The sequence below is a fragment of the Aethina tumida genome, chromosome 1, assembly GCF_024364675.1.
Source record: "Aethina tumida isolate Nest 87 chromosome 1, icAetTumi1.1, whole genome shotgun sequence".
NCBI classification, from domain to species: Eukaryota; Metazoa; Arthropoda; class Insecta; order Coleoptera; family Nitidulidae; genus Aethina; species Aethina tumida.
The window spans coordinates 38,608,947-38,625,673 of record NC_065435.1 but is presented as its reverse complement, the minus strand read 5'-3'; the positions used below and the strand labels follow the sequence as shown (position 1 = coordinate 38,625,673).

Genomic DNA, 16,727 nt, shown 5'->3' with positions numbered 1-16,727 from the left:
TGTGTTGCACATTAAGAATTCTTAAATGAATTGTTCAGTTTACAGATGATTTTTATAAAAAAGATATAAATAAATATAAATAATGTGCGACTGTAAGTATATTTCAGGATCGTTTACCTCAAAATGTGGAAGATAAATGTTGTTGCGCAGTATCAAGTAGAATTAAGGAGTAGCCATTTGTCATGATACGTTGGACATAATACCGGCTCATTTGTAAAACACTAGACACAATGTGTGGTATAACATATGTTACGTGGCTTCAATTTTAACAGAACATATTGTCAAAAATTAAATTAAGAGGAAATGTTTAATGCAGCCGTCATAAAAGCTCGTTGCTTTCTATCCACACACACAATCGTCGTCACATTCAAAAACACAATTTTTATCACTGAATCATAACAACAAAATGCATCATATTATAACTTTATTAATATTTACTTACGAGATTATGAAACTCAATTTAGTAATAAAAAGGAAACGTTCCACACTGATTTTAATACCTTTATTTATTTGAATATTTGCAGCTCAATAACAAGTAATCCAAATCGTAGACTTGATGGAGATCGACGACGAGTCACGAACAGATGGAATCACTGTAAGTCTATCAGCAGAATAAAGTTGTGGTATTCTTAATGTATCATTACAATACTTATTTTGAATATTTCTGTGATTACAAGTCTGTTGATATAGATACTCGGTTTCAAAACTCTTTTACCACACTATAAATTGATTTAAAATTGTGAAAAATTATTGTTATACTACACCTATTGTTGTCCATCTTCACATCCATAAAGAACCTCTATTTGCTGCTCAACAACAAGTAATTCAAATCGTAGACATGATGGTGATCGACGACGAGTTACAAACAGATGGAATCACTGTAAGTCTGTCATCAGAATAAAGTTGTAATATATTTAATGTATCATTACATACCTTATTTTGAATATTTCTTTGATTACAAGTTGGTTGATGTAGATACTCGATTTCAAAACTCTTTTACCACACTATAAATTGATTTAAAATTGTGAAAAAATTATTGTTATACTACACCTATAGTTGTCCATCTTCACATCCATAAAGAGTCTCTATTTGCGGCTCAACAATAAGTAATCCAAATCGTAGACTTGATGGAGATCGACGACGAGTCACGAACAGATGGAATCACTGTAAGTCTGTCATCAGAATAAAGTTATAATATATATTCAATGTATACATACCTTATTTTGAATATTTCTTTGATTACAAGTCTGTTGATACGGATACTCGGTTTCAAAAGTTTTTTACCACACTGTAAATGGATTTAAAATTGTGAAAAATTTATTGTTATTATATTACACCTATTGTCGCCTATCTTCACATCCGTAAAGAACCTCTATTTGCTGCTCAACAACAAGTAATTCAAATCGTAGACATGGTGGTGATTGACAACGAGCTGCTGACAATACTACACCTATTTTTGACTATCTTCAGATTCATAAAGAACTTCCAAGCCGTTACCATATAAAGAGTAATTACTTTAAAAAGAAATAGTAGTAAAATACTTCCATCATCAATGAACTTTATTATCAAAAACAATAGGGCCATAAATACAATTTATTTGAGTACTTTATATTTCCAGTTCTACTTTTTAAAGGTACATACCAACTACTTTTAAACCATTTATACATCTGTGCATACTTCTTATTAGATTGTCAATAAATTCTTGAGGGATTTTATTCAACCTGTGATGAATCTTTGAGCAATTGCTTATATGATAAACCTTCCTCGTGAATTGAACTTAAATTAAATGCTCAGCGACACATAACTAAATGCTTCTTTTTGATTAAAACTGTGATAAGAATGAAATTCTTCGCAGTTACAGTTAAAGTTACATCGTTTACATTGTGGTTCAAGACTTTTGAAACTGGGTTTACTACATTGCTGAACTTAACTGAAAATTGTTTTTGAGTAATTAATTGCCAGCACAACGTGTGATAACCCGTCATTTCCCAATAACATGTAAAGAAGAGAAACAAACGAAGGAGGGGAATGTACATACGTATAATTTTTGAAACGAACAACAATTTCCAGACAAGCATAAATCCGAACACTAAACACCTGATAATTGATGCGAGCGAAACGGAACTAATTTCAATCGAGACGGGTTCGCATCTGCCGTATTCGCAATGTACACAGTGAAACAAGATAGTCGGGCCAATTTGTAATTCAACCCGTCCATTTCCCTACGCCCCTGACATTATTGAGTGTACTTGAGGCACTCCGAGATCGGATGTAGGTACTCGAAAAACGGCTGATTGATTTACGCCGAGGCGTCGAACGTTTAAAGAACGGATTCATGATTTCTGCGTACTGGATGTTCTCGTCCCTATTATAACATCCCGGACAGACGCCGGAAAGTTTATCATCCCCCACAGCTGGTTCGGTGTTTTTCGAGTGCCGGCAACGTTTTAGGAGGAATAGGAATGTTCATCGGGATATAGGCAAGACATGCTGACATAAAGGGAATATTATAATAATGTTGTTTTAATGATACAACCAGAGACGATTCCTTTTCCTTTTGTTGTGCAATTACGTGTGTTCAGCTGAAGTGTTGCTTTAGTTACGACTTGAGTGGAATATTTACTTATTGGTTCTAGTTTGACCTTAATAAAATTACATGTAATATGCAGAATCCGCTATGCAGTATCGACTAAAGTAAAGCCGTAATTTATGGGTCGCTCAAGACATAATCATATAATATAGTATTTGGCTTGATAATATTGTCAAAGCTGGCTGACGGGGATGTATGTATGCATATGCCGCTCTGCAACACAGGAGGTATTTACGAATTAAGATGTACGGCCTGCAAATTTAATCAGATCCATTTCTGTCACACATTCGTTAATAATTTCATTTATATTTAAAAAGCACAAAACACACGGAACAAAATTGTGTTCGAATCCATCAAATGCTGCTGTATGAAAGTTACATCTCCAACTATCGATTTAAAAAAAAATACCAATTTTTTTTTAATTGGGTACATAATTAGCGCATAATTGTGGACCAAACGGGCATTCCATTTGGATGAAAGGTACGTCAATGGACTATTTCGATTCAAAATACAATTTAAATATTGCATACAGCTTCAAAAAGTGTTACATTACGCGACCACACACGCTCTGAATGGAACTCGAACAGATTAAAAGGGTAAAATAATTTTTACAACAACCATTTAACCGCAGATTGTAATTATAAAATTGCAACTTAATTAAATTAGTACAACGTGATACATTATTGATTAACACACGTACATGCACTTGATTGAAATTCGGATGATAATGGAATGTGACAGAAATCTAATGGAATAAAGGGGTGAAATATTCTTTGCAGCAACACTGGCGGTGCATTATTAAAGCAATTAAACTCGACCTTTGTAGCTTGACACCTTGGTGGGTCAGGCTCGCTAATCGATGTAAGCCACTACATCCTGCGCATTCACAATACCAACACTACGTGAGCCACGGGATGCGAGTACTACGAACCTGCCGCCATGGTAACAACCTCCTGTTCAGTACGTTCATCTACTCTACTAATGTGACAGAAGGAAAACAATTTCCATTAATGAAATTTAGTTGTGAAAACTACACTCAGTTTCAAAAGCCTTGCACCAAGTTCTAACATCTATCTATCACACAATCAACAAAAAATTGTTTTTATTATACTATTCCTATTATTTGAATATTTTCACATTCTTACAATTTATACTTAGCAAAACAGGGAAGAAATACAACATGTCAGACAGAGGACTTCTTATATTATTAATATTATCTTGATGTATTGTTTTTTATTCATCTACTAGACTCTATTAGACATTCCAATTTAATGTACGTAATAAAGTAATATGCTTTTATCTACATATAATTACATATATTTATAAAAATATACAATGTGCAAGGTGTATAAAATGTAAACGTTCATTGTGGCTCATGCTTCTTCAATTTGGCTGCCTTAAAAACAGCGTTGGCCATAGTACGAAGATTTGTATTGTTCTCTTTCAAGTCATCCACTTTGTTCGATAGAATCATAGCTTTAGCTTCGGCGGCCTCTTTGCGTTTATACATCTGTAAAATTCGTTTTAAGTTATACTTTAAGAATGTCGCAGCTAGTGTACGAACCCGACTCTTTCATAAATTTATTAAGCATTTCTTTATCCCTCAACAGAGCCTCGTTGTGCTCCTCCAGAGACTTAATTTCTTTTTTCTTTCCTCGTCATTCATTGTTTTAAACTTTAATACAGCGTCACGTCTATTCAAGCATCTATCACGTCGGTGAACGTGATCCTCCAAGTATTTCACTTTTTGCAAATTCTCCACGATCATTTGACATACCGCGTAATGGTACTCGTTCAACACATCCATAAATTTAACACTAATACTAAATTAATGAACAATATTATAAAACAATTGAAAAACTTACGTCTGTGATTCATTTTTGTTAGCAAAAATTATATTCAAGTTATCAAATATTATTTCAATGGTACAGTCAATTTCGGACGGGACTCGTATTTCCTCAAACTGTAAGCAAAAGTTTAGTTGTTGAGTTTTTACTAAATTGAACGAACCTACAATCACGTAAAGCCGGTATTTGCATTTAATTCTCCAATTCTCCTTCTCTTTGGTTTCATTTTCTCCTTCATTGCTTTTTCTATGAGTCTTTGCATTTCTGTGATTTCTTCCACAGGTTCGTCTTCGATGCAAGCCACAGTGGTGCATGCCACCTCCGTGTTAGAAGGCGGAGCCGATTCCTAAACAGTTGTTAACCAAAAATAACAACAACACTTACAAAAGACCTCGACCAATTCCTCGACCTCTTCTGCACTTTCGCTTTCGTTAGATTCTTCTGATTTTTGTACAGTTTCAAACTTTCCTCCTTAAACACTTGCACATCATCTCTGATGCGCTGGTCAAGTTAAGAACATTCCGTCCAGTTAAGAACGTTCCGCCATATACTGTTGTCGAGCCAGTAAATGGCCACACAATTCCAGTAACTTACTTGGTATTTTTCCGGAAAAGGCCACAATTTTATCTAGTGTTACGTTGTCCAACGATACAACGTCTAAATCAGCCAATTTGTCTTTAATAATAACGAGACTCAAATTGAAATGTGAAGAATTTGGATTATATTACTATTATAAAAATCATGATAAAAATGAAATTGGTCTTCAATATTTTTTTTATGTGTATTGTATTCATTCTGATGGATTCTTCATTTCAGATTCAGTTCTTGTCAATTAGTAAATTTAGATAAGCAGAGAAGTCAAGACAAGACATAAAAAGACAAATTTCATCAAACACTTGGTATTTTCTTGTTATAATATTTTATATTCAGCAAAATAAGGAAGAAAAGCAACATGTCAGAAAGAGGACTTCTTACATTATTAATTTTTTAATCAGATGAAGATGTTGTTTTTTATTATTATTTATCTATTGGACAATCAATAAAACAATTTAAAAAAATAGTTATTTATAAAACGCTCATAAAACATTTGGAAGACATGTACTTATAATTTGTCTAGCCTAAAAATTTATTGGGATGGATCTTCCGGAATGGAGTCATCAAAATGATTGGGGCCCAGTCGGGTACCGTCGCCTGCCGCTTCGTCTGGCTCTTCCGGTGAGTCAGGTAAGAATCTTTCGACGGAATCTTCGTCGTCGTCGTCGTCGTCTTCATCGTCTTCGTCCACGTACGTTAGTTTTCTCATTTCCAGGATGACGCCGTCCTTCGGCTGCTCCATCTGGTCCAGCTGCGATGACAGCGAGCACGGACGCAGGAATCCCTTTCCCGGCGGCGTGACGGTCTGGTACCACTTGGTGCCCCAGTTGAGCACCCTAATTTGTGCGCCGGCCTGCGGTTGGACGCTGCCCGTCGGCGTTTCGTCCAAAATTTTGACCTCCACCTGCCGCGGCACCACTGCGGACGACTGCATCTGCACCGGACTGGGCGAGGTCTCCAGCGGCAGGGAATCGTTGAACGAGGACTCGGCGGACAACGAGAGCGGGTTGGGGAACAACATCAGAGGTTGAAAGCCGGTCGACGACGTCTCTGGCGGCCGCGACTCGGTGTCGTTGAAGGTCGGCGACGGTTCGAAGGGACTCGAATCGTTCATGTTGGTGTGCGGTCCGGGCAGACGGGAATCGTGGATGGTTATCATGCGGAGATCGTTGTAGGACGGTTGCGAGGCCAGCAGGCGGGCGTCGTTTAAGAAAGGTTGCGGCGTCAGGGGACGCGGTTCGCCCGTGTGCACCGCTTGGGACACGTAAGACGGTATTAGGTGGTCCGGGGGGCGTGAGGGATTGGTGGCGGACGATCCGTCTCCTCGTCTGTGCAGCACGGCCGCCGCTTGCAGCCTGACTCTGTGCTGGAGACTGGACAATGCGTGGATGTCGACCAAGCGGGGCAGGGGGAATTGCCGATTCAAATTTGACAATGATTGTACTTGTACTTGGCGGGGAAGGCCGGATATATGTCCATGACGTGGATTAATTTGTGGGATTACTTCGCGTGGAGGGGTTGAGGGTGAGTTGCTCGAAGATGGGTTGTCACCTTGACTGTTCACGTCTGTTCCTTCTAATAGTAATCTGTCGAATGTGTCCCACGGATTCTCTTCCCAACCCATTGATGATGGCTCCTCGTATAAAGACGATTTAAATATGAACAGGGAAATTGTGGTGTACAATTTTTTTTTTGTTTTTGATAGATAATGGCTCGAATTAGTTAATCAATTTTGACATTTTTGATGTAAACTAACGTCTAGCAATCACGTATATAATTTAAAAATATTTTTTTCTATCTCCATTAAACAATTAAAACGACAATACGAAAAGACACAAAGAATTTTTTATTGTACGGTTTACACTATTTACTACGGTTTACAGTTTTGTATATTTTTTTGGGTAGTTAAAGGTAAAGTAAATCTCACAAAGAAATTTCGAGAAAAAAATATAAAAAAATTATTATCTCTATCGATTTACATACACTAAACTAATAACCTGAAATAGAGAAAAATTTTTACGTGAATCTGACATTGAAAGTCAAAAGTGAAATTCTTACCTGGAATACTAAAAGAATACAATAAATTTTTGAAGCGCAGCGTATTTTGGTGTCACTGGTGAATTACTCTTCCCGCATTTTTAACAATACAACGAATTTACAAGATTCGATTTAACGCACACTGGAATTTTGATAACGCAGGTTTTCATTCAAGCTCGCAGTTTTGTCATTTCAAAAATGTGACAACTACGAGAATATTTTTCGAATTGTAAATAGAGATAACGAAAAGCAGACTGAAAATAAATGACTGACTGTGTATATAGAATATAACATAATAGATATCCACCGAACAATTTCAATTTATTAACTAATCATTTGTGCTTGATAATAAATAATATTTTTCAATTATTTGGTAAATGCCTAAATTTAATTTAAAGTACATTAAAGGCAGTTTATATTTTCATGTTATGTAAATAGATACATTAATATAATATCTATTGTGCTCTATTGAATATTCAATATTCAATATTCTATAATGAATTTAAATAATTAGATAGCAATTTCATTATTAAATATACCATATTTATAATTACGTATTAAAAACAATTTTACGCTCAACTAATATATTCAAAATGAACTATAAATAAACCAAGTTTTATGGTGAATAATGTTTATTAATGTAAGGAAATTATCAGAAAATTACCCCACTCTAATAAGTTGCTCTAACTCGGTACACAAAATACGTTTTACCTTAAAATGTGAAACTCATTTTAATTATTTATTACCACGAAAATTATTTATAGTCGAAAATCAATTCGGTGCTAATGTATTTGACCCCATTTGGCGTTACGTTCGCTCCCTTGCTATACTATGATAGTTATGCTAATTGCTAAACACATTGATAATGGCCACACGTTTTAAAAATTTTACTAATGCGCCATTATATTTTTTACGCCCTTTTATTAATATTATTTTTTCATTATTTTAAGTTTATATTTGTTTCAATTCGATTCGTTGATTATTGTGACTTACTTAAGAATGATCAAACGTTTTAAAAATTTGGCGAATGTGCCATCATTATATTTTTACACTCTTATATTAATATTATTTTTTGAGTATTTTAAATTTATATTTATTTCAATCTGTTCAGTTTCATGTTCGGCGCCCTATTTATGAAGAAACCATTGATTGATGAGATTTACTTGATAATGAATATTTTAAAAAATTGGCGAATGCGGAATTATATTTTTACACCCTTACATTAATATTATTTTTTAATTATTTATATTTTTTGATTATTTTATGTTTATATTTGTTTCAATTTGATTCCATGTTCAGTGTCATATTTACGAAGAAACCGTTGATTAGTGTAATTTACTTGATCATGGTCATACGTTTTTAAAATTTGGCGAATGCGCAATTATATTAATACACCCTTTATTAATATATATTTATATTTTTTATTATTTTAAGTTTATATTTGTTTCAATTTGATTCCATGTTCAGTGCCATATTTACGAAGAAACCGTTGATTATTGTGATTTACTTGATCATAGTCATACGCTTTTAAAATTTGGCGAAGCTTTTTGATTATTAAGTAAAGAATTATTGATAAATTTAAAACCAGATTAGATATTGTTAGATTAATTCTCGAAAAGAGTGAGTTGATGCTTTCGTTAAATAATTTAGAAGCAATTGTTTTATTTAAATATTCAGAAAGAAAAGGAACATAGGAAGTTATTCAACATTATTCATGGCCAGTGGTATGGAAGAAATCATAATTTCGTACATGACTCGCAAGGAAAGCAATAATAATAATTCCGTACATGATTTGTAAGCTCTCACAGCATTGTATACTTGAAAAGTGGTGCAATCAATCATTCTTTATGATGGCCCGTACAATCTCATCTGGTTTATAAATTACAAACGTATGTATATTTAAATGCACACACACACACACACACACAACAGCGCAAGATTAAAATATACCAGTACATGCACAGGAGGAAGAAGAAGAAAATAAAAATATTAGAACGATTCAACTTACTTTCGAATGTTCGACGGTATGAAATACCTTTTCGAAGCTTTTACGCAGTACATAATGAAATTGCATTCTGCACGGCATCTAATAAGCGAAGAACCTTGAATTAGATTTAGGAATTCGCAACTTTTTATGGCGTCTTTACTGCAAATTCAAATCAATATAAATTCCAGTCGCACATTCGCTTCCGCCTGCTTATATTCAAATATCGGCAGCGTCTAAATTACGGTGGAACGGAGGAGCAGCATCCCGGGGAAATTCATATATAAGATTAAGAAATACGATCTGTGCCCACGAGGGCGTCCTATCATCTACTTAAAGCAGCGCGCCTGAAAATTGAAAACTCTTATTTTCGGGACTAATGGCCCGTAGGCTCCGACCTGATCATTTACCAAATACGATTCGGCCGGGACGGGAACAAGACCAAGAACAAGAACAAGAACAAGAACACTGTGTTGCATGCAATTATCGCAAATTAGAAAACGTTCCGAATGGAAAAAATTACTTAAACGGCCGGCCCAACAGTTATTTAAAACGCCTTGATAAAGAACGTACGCTTAATGGAAGACTTCAAGAACAGGCAAATAAATTAAGTTATCCAATTATCTTTACCGACTACTCCATTCCATCCTTTTTTCTGGATTCGAAAGTAAACGGTTATAGATTGAAATGACAAAAAGCAGATGTGAAAACACGGATGGCCTAAGTCATTTTATTTCCGTTTTCAGAGCCAGACTTTTAGCGCACATTGTCTCGCACTTCTTTATAATCCTATTTCTTTGGCTTTCGCTGTCAACGTTTTCCACGCAATAAAACTTAATTCATGAAAGAACTTTGTTAATTGAACAATTATCGTCACCGTCACACCCTGTATAATCGAAGTGACATTCAAACCGAACTGTCAATTGGGGGAACATGCCATTCAGTTTGTTTAATCCCCGATGTTTGTAATATGTTTATCGTTTTCAAAATTCGGCGTTTCATCTAATGCAAAATCCTCCCAATATGAACTGGCCGGAGAATCCGTGGGAAGAGCTGGACAAGCTGATTGCGGAACGAATATCTCTGGCCAACGAAATCAGACAGCTGGCTAACGATTGGCGTCCCCCGAACACCGAAATGTGGGAGGACGGCTCGACCAACAACTGGGACGACACGTGGTTCTTCACCCCGAACCACATGGAGCCGCCACTGCCGCACTACGAGGAGAACGACCCGAAACTCTGCTACATCAACTGGAACATCACGAACAACTTGTCAATAACGTCGTCCGAGGACAAGCTGAAGAAGCCCACGATGCTGCCGGCCACGCCGCCGGCGGCGGCACCCACACCGCCGCCGGCCTCGGCACCGGCATCGGCACCCGCCACGCCGCCGCCCACGCCGCCGCAGAAGGTGCGCCCCAACCAACGTGGCCCCCCCAGGGGCGTGTCGAAGCGGGACAAGCAAACGGCCACGGATCCGCCGAAGCTGGCGGCCGAGAGTGCCAAGTCGAAGCAGGAAATAATCAGCGAGCTGTTCGGCAAAGCGATCGAGCGCGAGATGAGGATCAGGCAGAAGAGGAAGGCGCAACGGAAGCGGCGTCAGGCCCGGAAGGCGGCCATGAAGAAGTCCAAGTCCGAGAGCACCAGTACGGACGTCGAGGCCGGCACCACTAGCACCACTAACACTACCCGAGCTAAGAAGTCGACGCGTAACTCCTAATCGATCCAATCGATTGGGGTGTGTCTGTTTTCTCATTCTTATGTTCATGATGTGTAACTACATTGTATTAGTCGTGTGTTATTGTAGTAATGTTTGTATTTTGGGAAAATTCAGGGATTCAGCTATAGAATATTAACTTGGTTTACATTTTCACTTTTTTCTAGATTATTGTGTTGGCTAAATTCTCATTGATGTAACGTCATAAATTGAGGTTATTTGATACACCTCAACATGATTATAATTGTTATTTTGAGATTATTAATAATAATAATAATAATAATTGAAAAATATGGAAATTTTTATTTTGATTTATTACTCGAACACATGCTATAAACACAAAGGATTGTACAAAAACAAAAACCAACGATTATGTGTACATAAGGAATAGCACAGATAAACTGAGGATCGACTTAAAATAAATATTTAATCGTGCTCGTTCGTTGACAACATCCTCCATTACCTACATACGATTTACTGTCATGAATCTTTTTATTGCAAGGCAAATACACAATATTTTTAATGTAAAAGAAACCATTAAAAATATTGGCAAAAGTGGAGCCGTTAACGTTCATATGTTAGAGTTGATGGTGTTATCAGATCGTTTTCATATTTTTAGCATATTCTAATTTAAAGTTTTCCATAGTGCGGATATTTGCTTTTTCACTTAATAGTTGCTAACTTTGCCAATAGCAGTTACTCAGAAATTACAAGTCGGTGGTTTAGTGGCATTACCGAGTGCAATGTGCACTGCGCCCGAATGCACATGGCCGCACCACGCGTGCCTCGCCATTATTTTACTTGAATTAACCTCTAAGGGGATGCAACCACTAATCTAACTAACGACACTATATTGCTCCGCTATTTTACTATTTTTACCCGTACATGGCACTCACTTCTTAAATGACTAACTAAACTAAATGAAATAATTAAATAAAACTAGAAACACTGAAGTGTCACATCAACATTATAGACTCATAGCTGTGAAAAAAGCGCCATAAAACCGTTATAAAATGGTGACAATAATAATAAAATATGTGTGTACCTCAAAAATTGAGTCAGCCAAAATAAATATCATTTTTATTCGCCGGCACTTCTATTTAATGGACACAAGTTTTTTTTAAAATAACTATTTAATAAATTAAATAGACTGAATTATAGAAGTTTCATTCATATTTTTAAAAAATAAATCATTTATGTTTCATTCCCGTCCAACAAAGTTTTTGTGTCTTGTTGTTTTTGTATTAGTCTAAATATTCAGGTGTTTTATTTCCAATTTCTTCCTGTATGGGGGCACCGATCTTAATTTTAAAGACAAAATTTAATATTCATAAGTGCTTTTATTAATTATGTTAGAGTCATTTGATATAGAAAACAGACGATTATTTTTATATTCAGAATCCATTTGCCATTTCTTGGGTGCTCCGTTAACTTTTTTAAGTTTTTTCCTTAAACATCTCTTAGGAAAATTCTAATCGATACAGAATTTAATCATTTTGTAATATTCGTAAAAGGATTTAATGAAAATTTTGTCCAATCAGAATAAAAACAATATTTCAATATTCTATACATTTTTTTGCTTTTTTGTCACACATCTTAGAAATGACGAAGATATTAATTTAAACTCACAATCTTAACCTCATTTAATTGACAGCACATTCAAATACGTTTACATTTTGTGTCTCTATTCAACAACACTCAAAATAATGTAAAGGATGAGGCTAACTCATAGTAGTAAGAATTTATCCCCAGTATCATAGGATTTTATATTGTTTTGAATTGTATTGAACTTGAATTAACTTTCAATTGGGAGAAAGAAATATTGAACTCGACAGAAGAGAGAAATAATAATTAATATTAACAATAACGGCAATGCAATACAAATACAATTTTTTAACAAAGAGAAACTAAAATTGCACAAAAATATACTTTTTAATTTTATCCATAATTTTTACTTGAATTAACCCCTAAAGGGATGCAACCACTAATCCAACTAACGACACTATATTGCTCCGCTCCTTTATTATTTCTACTCGTACATGGCACTCACTTCTTAAATGATGAAATAGTGACAATAATAATAATGTATGTACCTTAAAAATTAAGTCTGTCAAAATAAATTATTCGCCGGCACGTCTATTTAATGGGCACAAAACTAATTAATAAATTAAATAGTCTGAATTTGTAGAAGTTTCATTTATATTTTTAAAAAATACATCATTTATCTTCCATTCTCATCAACCAAAGTTTTTATGCCTTGATATTTTAGTATTATTCCAAATATTTGGGTGTTTTATTTCCAATTTCTTCCTGTATGGGAGCTCCGGCCTTAAAGACAAAACTTAGAATCCAATTCCAATAGATACAGATTGATAATAGGATTTAATTAAAATTTTGTCAGTATAAAAAAAATATTTCAATATTCTATACATTTTTTTGCTTTATTTTGCCACACATCTTATAAATGACGAAGATATTAATTTAAAATCAGGACTAATTAATTTAAATTAATATTCTCGTACTTAAATTTAAGTTGTTAGTTATTTTCATAAATAAATAATATTTCGAAATTGTTTTTAAAACTTAATCGTAATGTCGTTTAAAATTTAAATTTTTATCTAAATCACGTGGGTAGTCAATTTCTGTTACTCTCTGAACTTAAACTAAACTTAAAAACTAATTAATAAATTATGTTAAACAGTTTGAATTTATAGAAGTTTCAATTATATTTTTAAAATATAAATTATTTATCTTCCATACCCATTCACCAAAGTTTTTGTGCCTTGATGTTTTATGATTATTCTTAATATTTAGGCGTTTTATTTCCAATTTTTTCCTGCATGGGAACTCCGGCCTCAATTTTAAAGAAAAACTTAGGATCCATAAGTAAATTTATTAATTAGAGTCATTTGATATAGAAAACAGACAATTATTATTATAATCAAACTGTAGCAAATCCATTTGCCATTTTTTGGGTGCTCCATTAACTTATTTAAGTTTCTTCCCTAAACATCCCTTAGGAAAATTCTAATCGATACAGAATTTAATCAATTTGTAAAAGGATTTATTCATAAAAGGGTTTAATTAAAATTTTATCCGGTCAGTATTAAAAAATATTTCAATATTCTATACATTTTTTTGAACAGATTTTCAGTTGGGAGAAAGAAATGTTGAACTCTAGAGAAGAGAGAAATAGTAATTAATAATAACAATAGCTTTATTTAGCATACGCCATTACAATACAAATACAATTTTTCAACAAAGAGAAACTAAAATTGCACAAATATATATTTTCTAATTTCATTCATAATTTTTTGAAAATTACCGCTTTATTAATAATTTATAATTGATAATTCATTATACATTTGTAAACCATTACCAAATAAACTTTTGTTTAAATATTGATTTGTGCTATATTTAATAAAAAAATTCTTTTCCTCTAACATTATATTCATGAATATCAGCTTAATACTTCCAGTATATCTTTTATTGGAATATATTTGTTGAACTTGAATATTATCCCCGTACATTTATTTTGTACTTTCTATAAGTGATTTAATCCATTCAAGTTGATCAAAATCAGGATTAATTGTTGCCTTATAAATTAATATTCACGTATTTAAATTCAAGTTGTTAGTTATTCTCCTAAATAAATAATATTATTTCGAAATTGTTTTTAAAACATAATCGTAATGTCGTTTAAAATTTAAATTGTCTGTTTAAAGACCACAGAAAATCGGTGTTTACAGGAGAAATCTTATAATCAATAATTTGGAATATGTATGACAAGTTAAGACTTCCCTGTATAATAAAATATATGACAATTATCAATTTAGACAAAAGTGACAAATTATTAGTATTATTTTTGACAGGTTTTTTTTAAGTCTATGGATCAATAACAACTGTAATAGTTTTAAACAATAAATTAATTATCACAAACTCATCGACACACCTTTCCCATCCTGTATAACGACTGTTTAAAACGTGTGCAGAATACTGAATTTATCAGCCATAACTGATTTGCAGTGATAACTAATTCAAATGAATGTAGATTATTGTAAATGAAATAAGGGTAATCATAATCCTAATTAATAAGCTGATAATTGTAATTGCTTTAATACAAATACAGCTCGAACATTTATCTATTACAATAGTGGCATTAAAAAACATTTTCATTTTCATTTTCATTTTCAATTGTGAATAATTTCGCATGCATATAAATTCGCCAATTTTATGTTTTGCGTTTAAAATTATTTGAAATTTCAATAAAAATGGAAATTTGCATTAAAAAGAACGTTTCGCTGTGTGTGTCGGGATCGATTTTAAACATCTATTTAAACAAGTCCCGGGAAATCTGCGACTCATTTTAAGGATGTCAAGTTCCTCGGCTTCCCGCACTTAGAAATTTAAAGTCTACTTCGCAGTTCTTGAAAACGTCGAGCAGACAACAGATTTAAGAAATTTTAAATACGAGATGGCTCGCTCAAATTGGAGTCCTTTCGTTGCGTGGGTATTAAAAAACAAAAACAAAAAGAAAAACGTGTATTTCCGCCCCGAAATGCAACCATAAATTTCAGTCGAAAATGTTCCAATAAAAGACGATAATAAAATTTGAAAATGAACGGAAGAGAGTAAATGCATCAGCCGAAAAGGTCACAATTGGTAGGGCAATAACGGATCGACTGAATGGGAAATGAATTGGCCGAGAAAGGTCAATAAATTGCCATCTACAGGGCCCACCGACTAAACTGTAATAAATTTTTTACTTATACAACGAAAATTTTTGCGAGGAGACTCGCCGAATCCCTTCCATCTTTTATGATCGCTTCATGTGCTTCGTCCCGCTCGCCGGATGATAACTTTTACACGCCGGGATGTTAACAACTCATTCCCGCAACCGCTCCAACCGGATTCCGATGTCTGAACGTAAGCGGATTTGCAACGAAAATGTTTCTTTTATTAACATAAATAATTACCAAATAACAGAATTTTGGCAGCACGTGAACAGAAAAACACACTAAAATCCGTAACGTTTCTTTTATTAGCATCGCAGACGTGGAAATAACATATTTTTGTTCGTCCCTAAAGTTGACAAGAATATCATAGTAATCCGGGGGGTTTGTTTTTAGAATGTGACTTGTTTGTAATGTTGTCCACGTCGTTGAAAAGCGACAGTTGGAACGTCTGGTGTGGCGACGGATGTCCGGGATCTATGAACTGAATGTTCCGGAACGAGGGTACGAAATCTTTAAAGGGAAAAGATTGCGTTACACAAAACGTTTTGGTTATGAAACTAAATTAATGCCAAGAAAAATAAATAATGTATATTCTCCCACAATTTCAACACGTGTACCATGAAAAATTATAAAAAAACTAAGAACATGCATATTTTTGAACATATTGCTGATCAATCATATTGTGTATTTTTAAACAATATATGTATTAATAAAACCTATATAAAATACACGGTATATATTTCTAGAGACAATGTCGAATTACTGAAAGGTATCGTGAATTTATATCATAGTGATTGAATATTAAGATAATAATAGAAAGTACATTAGGGGAAGTTTTCAGAAAAATATATAGGTTTTAATCTACTTACTAAAATATCGAATATATTGTGAAGAAACTACAAAAGAAAGTATTCCAATGGATCCATCAGTTATCATATTGTGTATTCTAAACAATATATATTAATAAAATCTATATAAAATAGATGTTATATATTTTTAGAGACAATATCGACGTGCTGAAAGATATCCTGAATTTCTTTCCTAGTGATTCAATATTTTGATAAGAATAGAATGAACATTAGGGGAAGTTTTCAGAAAAAAATATAAGTTTTAACCTATTTACTAAAATAGCGAATATATTGAGAGGAAACTACAAAAGAAAGTATTCCAATGGATCCATCAGTTATCATATTGTGTATTTTAAACAATATATATTAATA

At 33.8% G+C, this 16,727-nt stretch overlaps 1 protein-coding gene across 1 annotated transcript; it reads right to left on the bottom strand.

The window, feature by feature from the left end:
* Nucleotides 1–5,405: 5,405 nt before the first annotated feature.
* Nucleotides 5,406–7,291, bottom strand: LOC109607745 (uncharacterized). Its single transcript, XM_020024220.2, has 2 exons — nucleotides 7,090–7,291; nucleotides 5,406–7,028 (listed from the first exon to the last, which is right to left on the bottom strand). Exon 2 carries the CDS (start codon nucleotides 6,653–6,655, stop codon nucleotides 5,564–5,566), a length of 1,092 nt encoding a protein of 363 aa, XP_019879779.1. The 5' UTR covers nucleotides 6,656–7,028; nucleotides 7,090–7,291; the 3' UTR covers nucleotides 5,406–5,563.
* Between the last annotated feature and the right edge of the window lie 9,436 nt (nucleotides 7,292–16,727).